General features: G+C 37.9%; 1 protein-coding gene across 1 annotated transcript in view; it reads right to left on the bottom strand.

The window, feature by feature from the left end:
- Positions 1-14,756, bottom strand: part of ASCC3 (activating signal cointegrator 1 complex subunit 3) — a 216,673-nt gene that overhangs the window by 43,363 nt on the left and 158,554 nt on the right. The window contains exons 32-36 of the mRNA XM_083608265.1: positions 14,593-14,713; positions 13,201-13,333; positions 12,122-12,247; positions 2,466-2,577; positions 1,992-2,126 (exon numbers count right to left, since the gene is read on the bottom strand). Coding sequence (XP_083464391.1) covers positions 1,992-2,126; positions 2,466-2,577; positions 12,122-12,247; positions 13,201-13,333; positions 14,593-14,713 — 627 coding nt within the window. The remainder of the gene's footprint in view (positions 1-1,991; positions 2,127-2,465; positions 2,578-12,121; positions 12,248-13,200; positions 13,334-14,592; positions 14,714-14,756) is intronic.

Genomic DNA, 14,756 nt, shown 5'->3' on the forward strand with positions numbered 1-14,756 from the left:
ATGTCTGGTGATCTTGTCTAGGAAGGCATCCTCCAAGTCTGGCTTGGAGGTCTACAGCAGGTGCTCACAGTAAAGTCACTGCTGTTTCCTTCTTCTCAATTTTTATCCATTTACTTTCTATCTGCCTTTCTTGCTCCAGATCATGGATCTCTTCACAAGTGTACACATCCTTCCTCCTCCTCCTTTTCTGTTTAGTCTATTCCTCTTGAACAGCTTATACACCTTAGTTTCTACATTCCAGTCATGAGTCTCATGGGGGATCCAAGCTTGAAAATATCCATTCTCTCCCTGCTTGAAAAGCAGGATCCACACTTGCAAAGAAGTTCTCTGAATGCTGCAGGCAGTTCACAGCCTTGGGTTGCTTATATGTGACTTGGGAAAAGGATGCTACCATTGCTATCATTGCAGGTTAATAGAGATGGTTACATATTATTTATATAGCACCATCTACATACTAGGCAAGAAATTCAACACTGTGCTAAAGTGATTGTTCCATCAGAGCTAGCATTTTTGCTTGCCAGATGAGCAATCCTTCCTCTCTTCCCCCTCCGTGCACTTTTCTCACCTGACTCTGAGCCAATCTTGGAGTAAGCGTGCGGGGTGGCGCAAAGAGGTGGGAAAACGCCACTGTGTAAGTGAAGTCCTTGTGCAGGCTTCATCACCCATAATACTTTACATAATACTAGACTGTCCTGCACCATTTCAGAATCTTCCAACACATAGGAGAACACACACATGCACACTGGGCAAGGGACTAAAATGAATTTTAGTTCAGCCCTTTTCCAAGACAGAAACTTCCATACCAACTCGTCAAAAGTCAAACCATACAATCTAGATGAACTACAATTAAAGATCAAGTGGACTTCAGATAGCAAAAAGAAAGCCTACAAGTTACAACGCGGGGAATGGGAGCTGAAATTATAGTGATTGTCTCATTAATGGACCAAATCCACAGAATCACACAGCTAGCAGTTGAGCACATCCAAAGGAGTTTTGGATTTTGATTTCTAAAACTTTATGTCTCCCCCACTGCCATCCCTGACACATGTGAAACTTCTTTTGAAACTGAAGGGCCTTTCAAAAGTGGTTAGTGATATGGAATGGGGTTCTGCTGTTCAAAGGGATAAGAGTTACAAATTCCACTGGGTGTGCCCAAAGTAGCTCTCTGGATCTTGGCCAATAGGTTTCAGGGCTTTTGGTTTTTTGAAAAGAAAATTATACTACTGTATAACATGTGCTCCATCTTTCATAACAGCTGCCTTTGGCTGCCAGACAATACATTAAGCTGGCATGGACATAGTTTAGAATTAAAACCATGAAAGAAATTTCCATCATTACAACATGACATCTAACAATATTCAGCAGTGTGAAATATTTCTTTGAATAAAAGGGTAATCCAGATAATTACTCCAAGAAAACAATACTTTACTTTCAACATCTGTACATTCCTGTACTATCACTGTAAAGGTAAAGGTAAAGGTAAAGGTAAAGGTAAAGGTAAAGGGACCCCTGACCATTAGGTCCAGTCATGACCACCTCTGGGGTTGTGGCGCTCATCTCGCTTTATTGGCCGAGGGAGCCGGCGTACAGCTTCCGGGTCATGTGGCCAGCATGACTAAGCCGCTTCTGGCGAACCATAGCAGCGCATGGAAACGCCATTTACCTTCCCGCCAGAGCAGTACCTATTTATCTACTTGCACTTCACGCGCTTTTGAACTGCTAGGTTGGCAGGAGCAGGGATCGAGCAACAGGAGCTCACCCCATTGCGGGGATTCGAACAGCCGACCTTCTGATCGGCAAGTCCTAGGCTCTGTGGTTTAACACACAGCACCACCCGCGTCCCTCCCGCATAAAACCCATCAAATTCCACGGGGAGTGGTCTTCACATCTGTATTGCCCATTTCATTATAGTGCTGGATGAGCTAAAAATTACTTCATTTGGATTAAGAATTATTTAATCCAATAATTAATCAAACAAAATAGCAACTTACTGTCAGAACTGAGAGCAGATCTTCAACACTAGATTCGGGTTTCAAACGATCCTTGAACATCCTGACGGTTGGGTGCTTCAAATAATAATATGACGCAATGCGGCCATGAGTCAGAGGTTCAATGCTGTGGTCGTTCTGTTACACATGGGGAAATATATATATTTTAGATAAATATGATTCAAGGTGCTTAGTGCTTTCCTGGAGGTAAGCACATTTTATGCAGTATTCTAATGGAGGTGTTATGTTTTAAAAACTTCACAATAGCAAGATCTGAGTCACAAATACATTTAACAGCATGTTACTGGTTCAAATGCCAAAGGAACTGCAAAACCTCAGTAGCTGCAACGGGAGGTCGCACAGCAGCCTACATGTATTTCATAATTCAACAAACATCAGGATGAAAGATAATCCCTAATAAATATTACTGCTGCCCAGTTCTTGTCAGTCTTTTTATGAAGTATAAATTAGCCTTACCTCCCCTAATTTAATGCAGTAAGAGTATTCCAGATCAACGAGTGATTTCTCCACAAGGTTTGAAAGGAACTTGTTCATGTTGTCATGGCTGACGGCATCTAAGTTATAATAACTGTGTAAATGAAAATGTAATAGAGTTAGATGCTTTGAAAATATTGCTGACACAAATAAGGTTCTTGTAACACTAGCAAAGAACATGACTAAAGTAAGAATGGTCATGTATTATAGGTGGCAATCAATGACCATATCCAATGTTACATCTGCCTGACTGTGATTTTAAAATGATTGCAGGGATGTGGCCAGTTAAGATGACAACAAGAAGAGCCATTTCCAGCCCCACCTGAACATGGAATCCCCTAAATTTAAAAAAATGAAGGTTTCATTGTCAGGTTTGACCTACCAAACATTACAAATATGTATGGTTATTTTCTGGCTGCTGGAAGATACCCAATTCCACTCATCTTCTCCCCAGTAGTGCTTTGAAGATTACACAACACACTGAATTATTTTGCACATGTACCAACAAAACTGTGTTATAATTTTGCACTATTTCTAATTATTCTGATTTCTTTCCTTGTTGTTCTTGATGTATATACTGTTATACAAATCAGGAATGTAGTCATTGAGATAAACATGTAACAAAAACAGATCTAAAACAAATATTTTATTCTGGACTGCTGCATAAAATAGGCCAGTTTCCTAGCAATAAGAGCAAAATTCATGTGCTTTTTTATTATTCTTGAGCAGATCACATAAGAAGCTAGTTTACGTTATTACATTATTAGCTAGCTGAATACAATGTGTATATTTACTAGAGACGTTCCTATGTAGGATAGAAAATGTGAACAAATGTGTGAATAAGTCACTTTAACAAATCACTTCTGTAGCAATGTGTGATTTGCAAATAAAGAAATAGAAGTGGAATATGAATATCTCTTATAAATATATGGCAGAACCACCCAATTTTTAATGGACTAGCTTTAATTTTAAAAAATCAATTAATATAAAACAGTAGTGTTCCCCAGCACTGTTGTAGTCTTATTTCATGTTTCAGTTTCTGCTCTTAATTCTTGTGCATTATCTTTCTCTTTTTCATGCATATCAACACAAAATCTAAGTATTCTTTGAACTGTCAATTCGTTAATTTTCTTAAATAAGATACAATTTGGATCACTATTCTTGCTTTTCCAAATAACTCCCAACAAAACTCATGTAATGTGCCAAAAACGGTGGCTTGCTGAGAGTCCAGAGATGGGCTTCCAATCAGTATGATGCTGGGAACATGAAATTACAGAACTTTGGATAAAACGGACTTCAACTACCTTAGCCATAGTCCTGCAATTTCATGATCCCAGAATGGCAGCTGAGAGGTCCAATGGTGCTAAGTTAGTACACATTGTAAACATAAACAAAATCCTCCCTGTAATAAAGGAGGAACAAATGAGACAATGGGTGAGAAAGGAGGAAGCTTATTGCTCAGATTAACCACTAGAAGGCCTTTATTTATTTAATGAAATGCACTGTTTGACACTCATGCATACACACAAAACCTGGAAATGGAGCACTAAACTGCGATAGATTATGAAATATGTTTTTGAGTAGAAAAAGCAAGGCTGTTACTTAATGTGCGTTAGAGATGGGTGTTGTCTTAACTGCATTTCACTGAATGGCTACTTATCATGGCCACATAAAATATACAAAGATAAAATGAGTGTAGAAGAAAATTATGACCACCTATCACAAGCTTATAATTAAAAATGTTATACAAAATTTAATGAAACCACATGTTCAGTAGCCTAGATTCTGATTTAATGAAGGCATGATCTAGCCAAAAACTAAGAGACTATAAGACCTTAATTCTCAATGGGATTGGTATGCTTAAATCTCTCTCAGTTGAACCTAAATATGCTTTACAATACTTACTCAGATTTAAGTTCACAGAGTTCACTAGGACTTACTCTCAAGTAATTGGGTATAAAATTGTAGCTGACTCGCACAAGCCAGGATCAAAAGAACTACATCAGATGCACCCAAATGATTAAACATACCTAATAGGTTTTTAATTTCCTCCCCTTTCAACAGCAGGCCCCAGGTCATATCACAAACTGCTTTTTAAACTTTCCACATTTCAAAATAGGCTTGTCATGTGGCAGGAAGAGCTGAACTTTAGGGAATACAAGTCTAAAGATTGAGTAGGTGCACAATACTAATTTTGCTGCTATTCGAACCCAGATTTCTATTTCCCCCAGGATGTATGTTTCAAGGGTCCGTTGTTTTGATATCCCTTTGTGCTTTAAAGGTAACTGTTAGTAACTACTGCTGCAAAATGATTTATCTTAATTGCAGCATTGTTTTTAAACCTGTATATTCAAATAAAGCTACATTTATGGACAAGCCTATTCATTTCTACTCAGAAGTAAATTCTGGAAAGTTTAGTGGGGCTACATCCAGGTAAAGGTTACAGGATTGCAGCCTAAAACTGGAATTATAGATAATTTAATGGTGTATGAAAATGCTTTGTCGTGATCCTACCAATATAAGGAAAAGCTGAAAATCTTTCTTTTGTTTAAGGAGTGAATTTTGCCAAGCCTTTAATTTTGTTTTCATAGAGTTTGGCTGTTTTTCTAGTCCCAACGCTAGACACATTTCACAACTACAGTATGGCACTAAACAACGGCTAATTTAGCAAGAATGCAGTTGGTGAAATAGTTGAAGGCATTGTATAATACAAATTATTTTTAAAAAAGCACTTAATCCGTGAAATAAAAATCTCAAAAAATACAAAAACTATGGCACTTTTTAAAATAAAAAAACATAGCTCTTAATATACCTTCCTTTTTTTAAAAGAAAAACTCAACTAAAGGAAATCCAAAATAGCCATACTTCTAGGAATCTTAGGTTCCAATCCTTAACACAAGAGAGAGTAAGCCCCACAGAACGCAGTCAGCCTAAGTGTTGAGTAAACAGGCGCAAGACTGAGCTGTATAGGTAGGATTTCAAAGTCATTTTCATGAGATCTCAAGTAAAATGCTTGTATTCTGTTAGATAGAATAGGAATCCAACCAGAGGGATTATGTACTTCTCAGTTAAGATTTTATTAATCCAATACTTTAAAAAGCATACCACAGAAAATCAGAGGTGTTTGAATGCTCATACGTTCAAAATACACTATATATCAGCCCCCCGCTTCTGAGTGACTGTATTATCTAACTATTTAATTACAGATAAAGAATAAAAACAGTGCAGTTTCATGGTCACTGCATTGAATCATCCAGTCATTATTTCCCCTCTGCTGCAAACAGACAACCCACCTTTTTGTCAGCGCACCATTTCATTTATTTCACAGTGAAACCCAGTTTCACAATAATTGACTTGTCAGCAACTCTAATTTATGAGGCTGGGCTCTGTAAGCCTTCTCCTATATTCTGCTCAACCTGCACACAAGCAAGGTTGAATATTTACAATGCTGTTAACAGGTGCTGAGTTGTTTAATGATTCTAATAGCCAGAAGCGTACTGAGAAAGCCAGCGGGATCACAATTACAGGCTGTTTGAACACAACAATTACTCGTCCCCTGAGAGGTGTGAAAGTCAAAGGCAGTTTTATACTAACAGCATCTAGCACATGGGGTAGACAGGCTAACTTCCATTAGTAGCCCATTGGGAAAAAAGCAATAACAAACCCCTAGGTACCGTAAAAATTTACAAAGTACATAACATTTAAACAATCAAAACAATGAAGGAAGAAACTTTTCCAATTTCCTTTTAAACAATATATAAACAAACAAACAAACAAACAAACTAAAACTCCTAACTGCTAAACCTGAGAATATATCTAGAATGAACTCAACGAGAAACATGAACTTGTTTTTCTAATCTAAGCCAGTGTGGCATTTCACCAGATGAGAAAAAGGGAGCCGTGCAAGGACATAAAATGCAGATGAAGTTACACTGACCATTTTCGGTTTAATGTGGATTGTGGTGGCAATTGCTTCCTGTTTGAGTTTTATGTAAACCTGATCCAAGATCTGCCTGGGAAATTTTTCATCAGCCTTGAAATGGTAGTGCTATAACTGTCAGGCCTGTGAAGTCATTTGTTACAAACACCATGTTTTTTATGTTCAGATTATACGGTAGTAGTAATGACACAGATAATGAAAGCGAGTCCCCGGGACAACTGAAAAACACTTTAAGAAAAACTATTGCTTGTAATCCAAGTATTTCTTGGGGGAAACCACAAGAGCTCAGCTCACAATAATTTGTTGAGATTTGCCATTTTGAAAAAGGAAGTTTAATTTAAAGCACAGGGTAGACAAATAGTTATCTTCTCAAAAGGTGTTCTGGCGTATTCACTGAGACATGCTGCAACTGAGATGATTTTTCTTAACGTGAAATTTACTAAACCCAGGCCACGGATATGAGGCTTAGATGAAATCTATTATTCTAAGCCTATCCCTGATGGATGGAACACTGGAGAGATGATCCAATCAACATATTTTCTGGATCTAATCCACGAGTTGTAACGCGGTTCAATGGGAAGTAAACCAAGACACTCCCTTGAGAGCAAGCTCATTTGCAAGAGAAAGAAGGTTTATGTCATTGAGTAATACATTGAATGGCCATCATTATCATTTTGGAATGGCAATCAAAGTGAACCAAATTCATTATTAAAATGGCCATCAACACTTAAAAGTACTGTATCTCTAGCACTGACAATCTGAAATATTAATAGAGCCATCTTGTTTTATCATCTCAGAATATTTTTTTCTTCACCAACTATGATTGCCCCCCCGCTACTTTTCAAAATATTTTTTTCTACTTTAATTGTGAAGAACTCAGATAGGGAATCTGTTACTAAAAATTAATATTTTGCAACCATTTGTGAGTTTAATGTAATTTCTAAGGTGCACATCTTGCAGACTGATCATTATGAAGATCCTTCAGCCATATCAGGGTCCCTTCCAATTCTACAATTCTATGTAATTCACTATGAGGCGAGGTGCAGTATTTGTCTCATCAGGTAGAAGACAGAATGACTGGAAACATCCCAAGAAACAAAAAACTAGTTCAAAGTATGACTGAAGGAAAACTAGAAGAAGGACCAGATACAGCCACATATGAAAGAAAAAGATGGGAGACAAATGTCAACCTGGAAAGGCTTATGTAAAGCAGACACAGTTGATAGCTGGGGGAAGCCCAAAATAGTGAATGACCACTAGATTTAAATAACTAAACAAAATAACTACACAGCTGGTAGTAAATGGGTGAGATGTCTTAGACCCATTAGATTCAGTGTAAGCTTGCTATATACTTCTAGAGGTACAGACTGCACCTTCACACTACATTTACAATTATCCATTGCAACCTGACAGCAATGCTTCCAGGTGAGCATTTGATTTCATTTCAAGCACAGACCTGGACCTCTAGAGGACTGTAGGACCTAACAGTACTTAACAGAGCCTTCATAGTCATCTTTACCCAGAGGTAGGTCTCACTGAGTCATATCTAACAATAGTCATACTCATAATAGTCCCACTGAAATTAATGGAAATGACTAGACCCATTAACTCCAGTGGGTCTATTCAGAGTATAATTTAGTTAGATACAACCCATGATACTCAATAGGGAAATTGCAGCCTTAGAATTATATATAAATGGTGAGCCTTTCACTTCATTATAAGATAACTTGTACACCAAATCAAATGCCCATTTGATTTATAAATTCACATCTTCTCCTATTACTTTACTGGCATTTGAGATAATTAATCTACTGTTCTTTACTTCTTATCTTTTTTATATACTGGTAAATTTCCAGTAGCTTATTATTTTAGTATTGCATTTTACTGTGTGTGGCTGTTGTTTCTGCAGTAGTTGTTGTTGCTACTGAAAGCTGCCTGGGGGCCATTCAAAGAGAAAGGCAGAATGGAAACTCCATAAAATAAACATGTTTTTTATTTTCAGCCATATAGGTTGAATATAAAGATAGAAGAAGGAGTACCTAATAATATTTTTGTTAATAGAACATGTAATATATTACATTACAGCCTGCTTTTCTTAATAACAGACAAAATAGGTTTTGGTAGAACCAAAAACATTTTGAAATGCTATGGTCTAAATAAAATTGGGGGGAAACCTACTCCTCTTCATAACATTATCAACAGCTACAACACACTGTGAGACATTTGGTTCCTTCATCAACACTGCCCAACTAATTTGTGGTCTATTTATAATCTCTATTCAAGCAAGAAGTCATTCAACATTCCTTTGAACAAGGCCAGCTGCCAACTAGCAACACTAGCATCAGGGGTTTTTTTGGTGGTTTTTTTTGGCAATAGCATTTAAAAAAGCATTTTCACAGACAGAACAGATGAACGAACAAATAAGACCACAGGGTTTTGAATCCTATTTTTTTTAAATAGTCTATTGCATTGTGTCAAAATTACTTCAGTATCTGTCAGCAGTTAATTTTCCTGCTATATGTGTTTAAGAAGCCCTCGGGTGGAACTGAAAGATAGCAGCTCATTTTTAAGATATCCTAAGCATTATTTAGGGGACGCGGGTGGCGCTGTGGTCTAAACCACAGAGCTAGGGCTTGCCAATCAGAAGGTTGGCGGTTTGAATCCCCGCGACGGGGTGAGCCCCCGTTGCTCGGTCCCTGCTCCTGCCAACCTAGCAGTTCGAAAGCACATCAAAGTGCAAGTAGATAAATAGGTACTGCTCCAGCGGGAAGGTAAACGGCGTTTCTGTGCGCTGCTCTGGTCCGCCAGAAGCGGCTTAGTCATGCTGGCCACATGACCCGGAAGCTGTACGCCGGTTCCCTCGGCCAGTAAAGCGAGATGAGCGCCGCAACCCCAGAGTCGTCCGTGACTGGACCTAACGGTCAGGGGTCCCTTTACCTTTAAGCATTATCTACAGGAGCCCAAATCTGGAAAAGTTATTTGTGTCTCTGTTTTGTTGAAATTAAGGGGATTTAAGTGAGTAGAGTAGTGGCTAAGCTAATTTAAACTGCACAGATTTAAACAGGTGTGACTAAATTTTTCTGTACCAGTGAATTAAAAATTTTGATAAATGTTTTCAGATACATGTTTTCACTGATTCCCTGTGAAGAACACACTTCACAACAACATATCAAAATAAAACATTTATTATTAACATTTAAATCCATACCAGATATATTAGTACATAGGGCCATAGGGACTGCTCTGATAGTCCAAAAATGGAGCTTAGTGCAATCCTAAATCTGTCTACTACTCATAAGTAAATTCCCTGGAGATTTTGTTTAGGATTGTTCCTAGCTATGGAAAATACTCCCAAGGGAAATAAGGCAATCCTGTCCTTACTTGCGTTCAAGAAACATGTAAAGACTTGTATTTATTGATTCACGTTTTTGGCTGATAGTTTTCTGTTTCTACACTACAGGTTTTAATGGCAGTCTGCAATATGTTAGTGTGTTGTTTTCATGCAATTTATTATTGTGAGCCCTCTTGGCCATATTTTGGGGAGGGACAGTGGGTTATAAATTCTGACTAAATAAATGGAATAGAGTTATCCTTTTTTAAAAAATATCATCACTATAATCTTTTGTAAAACACTTTAAGCTTTCTACACCCCCTCCTTCAAGCAGTGTGTGTAAATTTTAGGAAATAAATATAATTAAAATATTCACGGATCAGGAGTGGCTTCAAAAACATTTGTTCCGCAGATGGACAGTGTTCTGGTAGTGCTCTTTTAGCCAGCTGTATTTCAAGACGGTGGTTAACATAACTTTCTGGTATTCTGGTGGAGTCTTTAACTCTCTAGGCCAATCATCAAACTATTTCGGCTAGAAGAGTTGCACTGGTTTTAACAGAACTGGAATATTAAAATCCAAGTTGTGTGGTTTTTGTATATAAAGAAAATGGAATGATTCAGTCCTTAAGAAGTGTAATTAATTTTATGATAATTATTTAAGATTAATGCAAGATGGTCAGGATCAAGTGAGCCACAGAAGTGGTTCCAAAAGCTCAAGGAAGCTTGTTTTTCTCTAACAACAGCCTGGCCATACAGCCTTTGAAACTGAAGCAGTTTGTGGCATGGCATGGAAAGGTCATTTGTTCAAAGACAAATTTCTACTGGTCTAGGGAAAGCAGCTTGTTTGAAACTCAGTAGTTCTGTGGATCCTGGCTGAGAGCTATAATTTGAGCAGCTTAACTGACAAACCAAGCTAACAAGAGCACTTGGATTTGAACCAATGTGTGTGGGCTTGGTTGCCAATTAGCATGATTAGAAGAAGAAAAAGCTCTGTTCTAAGTAGGGAGGGAGGAATCAACCAGCTATTTATATATTCTCACTTGGTAACATGCAAAACTGGGCACTTACATATAACTAACAAAATAAAAAGCTCTTTATATATCATGCATATAGGAATTACTTAGCCCCCTACAACCAACAAAATTATCACCACCATTGTTATTATATTTCTTACCTGCCCTTCACCAAGATGTCCCAAGGGCAGATTACAAAAATTTAAAAATACAGTTTTAAAAATAATTTAAAAAGCATACCGTTTGAATAAAATCCACAGCAATGGTGATCAAGATACAACAACACCTGTACTGAAATATATTCAACATGACTAAACCCTAAGCTTCATTTTGAAGATAAAATCATTTGTTTCCACCAGGACCTTGACTCCACTGTTATAGCAGATGAATCCTGAGAGGTGTCCAGAGGGGGTTCCTATAGATGGAAAGGGCCCTGAGGTATGCAGGCAAATCCGGCTTTCCCAACCAGTGAGGATCAAAAGCTATGCATTTATGTCAACATGCTGCTACTATATGTAGACACCAGAGAAACATGTGTAACGTTGAGCACTCAGTCAGGAGTTAGTCTGGAGGGAACTAAGTGACTTGCAACACACTTGTGGAACAGTAGGGTGTTTGCGTAAGACCAGGCCTCTGACAATGTTTCCATACTTTCTTTGAATCAGACCCCCTCTCCTGCCCCAGTATTCTTCAAAATGATAAGGAGTGAATCAGATACACTGCCAAATGTATTTCTGAGTTTAGAATCAGTAGACTGACTGCAATGGAATGTGGACTCAGAGGTTACCCGTCATCTACACTACATCAAATGTGTGCCAGAGTGTTCATTCCACTGAAAAAAAGCAGTGTGGACAGACAGCTTTTACACCTGGATGTAAATTTTGATTTAGGCCTACTGTCTCTGATTCTGAAAGTGATACATAAAGCAAAGTCTGCTTCCATGAGAGGATCTCAACAGCTGAAGTGGGCAAAAAAGTATGTGGAAGGGATGAAGATAAGCAAGGGTGAAAGGATTGTACTGTCCTCTTTCTCTTTTTTCAAAGCTGGGATGTAACCAAACAAAAACAGAAAAAGGAAAATACACAAACTGTACTTTTTTTTTAAAAGAACTCACTCTTTTTGTTGGTCTAGTTATGATTTCTGTAGTAAACAAGGGTCAAAGTGATTTACAATACTATTACCAATCTACAGGGTGTCTACAAAGTTTCCATTTTACAAAGGAAAGACTTAGATAAAAATATCTAAGTGATATGGCCAGCATGTCCATAAGCGAGAGGGGATATGAACCAAGGTATTCAAGGTTCCCTACTATGCACACTAAACCTCATTGGTGCTCAATTACTTAACAGCTCACCTTGGATTCATGATAAGGCGACGGAAAAAGTAGGTCCAGGTGATATAATCCATTGCATCTTGCTTTGAAGTTATAGTTCCAGCTGCAATTTCAGCATTTAAGTGATCAGACAGAACTTCCAGTAAACTAAAACAAATCAACAAAAATTAAAATTGCACCATTTCACTTAGATTAATTGTGGAATAGTATTATGTACTCAAAACACTCAACTGGAGTGGGTAGATAGCTAATCTTATCTGACTACAGATGTTAAAATCTGTAAAAACTGGCTGCAGTACCTGGACTGATTCCAGTGAGCACTTTTTCCCCCTTTTAAATTAGGTTACTTATAGACTGCCTTTTAGGGCAGCAGGACCACAGTATCTTTTACGGAGAAAGCAACTTGAAATGGATACGACTTTAGAGACTGTCTAAAATGGGGAAATAGCATTTGAGAAGGATACTGCTATTCTATCACCTGCTACCAGCCGTTATGCTCATAGATGAGACATCTCTCTGCCTAGGGGCTATCAAAAATTACTGGACTAATGGGCTGAGGATCTCCCAACAGACACCGAGACACCAGAAACTTTAAAATGATAATGTCTGTTTGTGAACAATGTTGCTTTTGTTGCCACTGTTTCATCTATTGTCTTATCCACTTGCCTTTTTAGCTACGCCACCTCCACAGCCCAAGAACTTTCTGTGTTGGGATTTGTGTGTTTAGGTAGCAGCAGGAAAAAAGGGCAGATTTCACCACAGATACAATGTTGTCATCTACCTTAGATACATGTAATCAAGACTTAGTGCCAAAAATTGTAGCTAAGTCTACTCAGCAAATGAATTTTCAGCAAAGTCCAGTTGCATTCAATGAAGCTTACTCCCAGTTAAGTGGAGTTAGGATTGCAGTCTGACAAAGGAATTATCTTGGCAATAGGGTGTAACTTGGAAATATAAATTGAGTATCTAGGAGAAACCTCCACATGAAATAGAATTTGGATTATCTGAAGATGATAACTTTTCAGTTTGTAGTTCCGTGAAATACAGTGCCTTTGTGAATCACGTTTCCCCAAATTAACTGTGGTATTATTATTTTTTACCTTGATTCTACTGGGAAAGGCTCATAAAGAAATTTTTTGTAGAAGTCTTTCTTCATGTCATGAACCAGAATCACTGCTTTTCCTTGATCATCAAACTGAGGCCTCCCAGCACGTCCCATCATCTGAAGAACATCTGCAAATGTAAATTGATGACAACATTAAGCACACTGTAGAGTACTGTTTTTTTTATATTAAGGCAAATGTCCAGATACAGCACCACCCTTATAAACAGCACAAATATTGATTAAAAGATATATGAATATCTAAACTGGAAAAAGGACCAGAAAATTTACACTAAAACTGCTTTTTCCCTAATGTTTATTTGCAACATCTGGCTACACACTCGTATCTGAAAGCTGAACTTTGATTTTGCAAAGTCTCAATAAAATGAGGTTTGGGAATCTTGTTTCAAGCCTCCCAAACGCCCCACCCAAATGCTTTAGCAAGACGCCTCACCTCAAATCAGTGGCGTAGCGTGGGGGTGCAGGGGGGGCCGGCCACACCGGGCGCAACATCTGGGGGGGGCGCACTCGCACTTGCAGCTCTCTGCCCCTACTAAAATCCACCGGTTAGGGGGCGCAAATTACTTGCCTTGCCCCGGGTGCTGACAACCCACGCTACGCCACTGCCTCAAATAGCCTTTGTTCCACATGGCTGATACAAAACTGACAAGTCTAGCATACAAATATATGAAATATCCTAGTAGACCCAGCTCTGCTATCTGAGATACTTTTTAAGTGGAGATAGCACATCTGTGTGCAAAGCATGGACTCTACCCCTGAGCTATATCAGTTCACATAGTTTCCTATACTCTGTTCAGTGGTATTCTAGGGTAAAGGTACTGGCCTTCTCCTAATATACTTCTCTGTTCCCATTTGAGTAGTTTTATGCTGATAATTTTTTTTATGAAGCAATGCTGAAATCAAAACAATGACAAGTATTCCCCATCTAACCTGCAATGTTGCAGGTAAGAAACTGAAACTAAATGCCTGGCTACTCTCATATGTTTTGAGATTAAACAATTAAATAAGGCAAGTTAATTAAGATCAGATTAGTATTCATCCTTATAATATATCTAATAAGCTATATATCATTTTCTTGTATGCACTTTATGGTATGTTTGTTCAATAGTGACTTTAAAAAAATATGTTATACCATACCCTCCCGATTTGTTCTCTCTTCTCAGATATTGTTCTTTGCTATCAAATTCCACTCAATTATTCCAATTCAGTATTCTCAAAGCACAGCTAAAAGTTTACTATTGCTAAAGAAACTGAACAAACGATATGACAGCTCTATTTCAGCTTCCATATTTAACTTCCATGTTCATGGATATCAGTAGTTAATTATAACATGTATTTTTTCTAAGAGCTTTGTGATTTCTGACAATACCTGTAATTGGGTAATCAACATAACGCCTTGTTTTTCCATCATAAAATTCTGTCCCTTTAACAATTACTAAATGCGCTGGAAAATTGACACCCCAGGCTAACGTGCTAGTAGCAATAAGGACCTAAAAAGAAAAAGATACAAGATTAAAAATATATAAAGGACCT

This window comes from Podarcis filfolensis (assembly GCF_964270895.1).
Source record: "Podarcis filfolensis genome assembly, chromosome: 3".
Lineage (NCBI taxonomy): Eukaryota > Metazoa > Chordata > Lepidosauria > Squamata > Lacertidae > Podarcis > Podarcis filfolensis.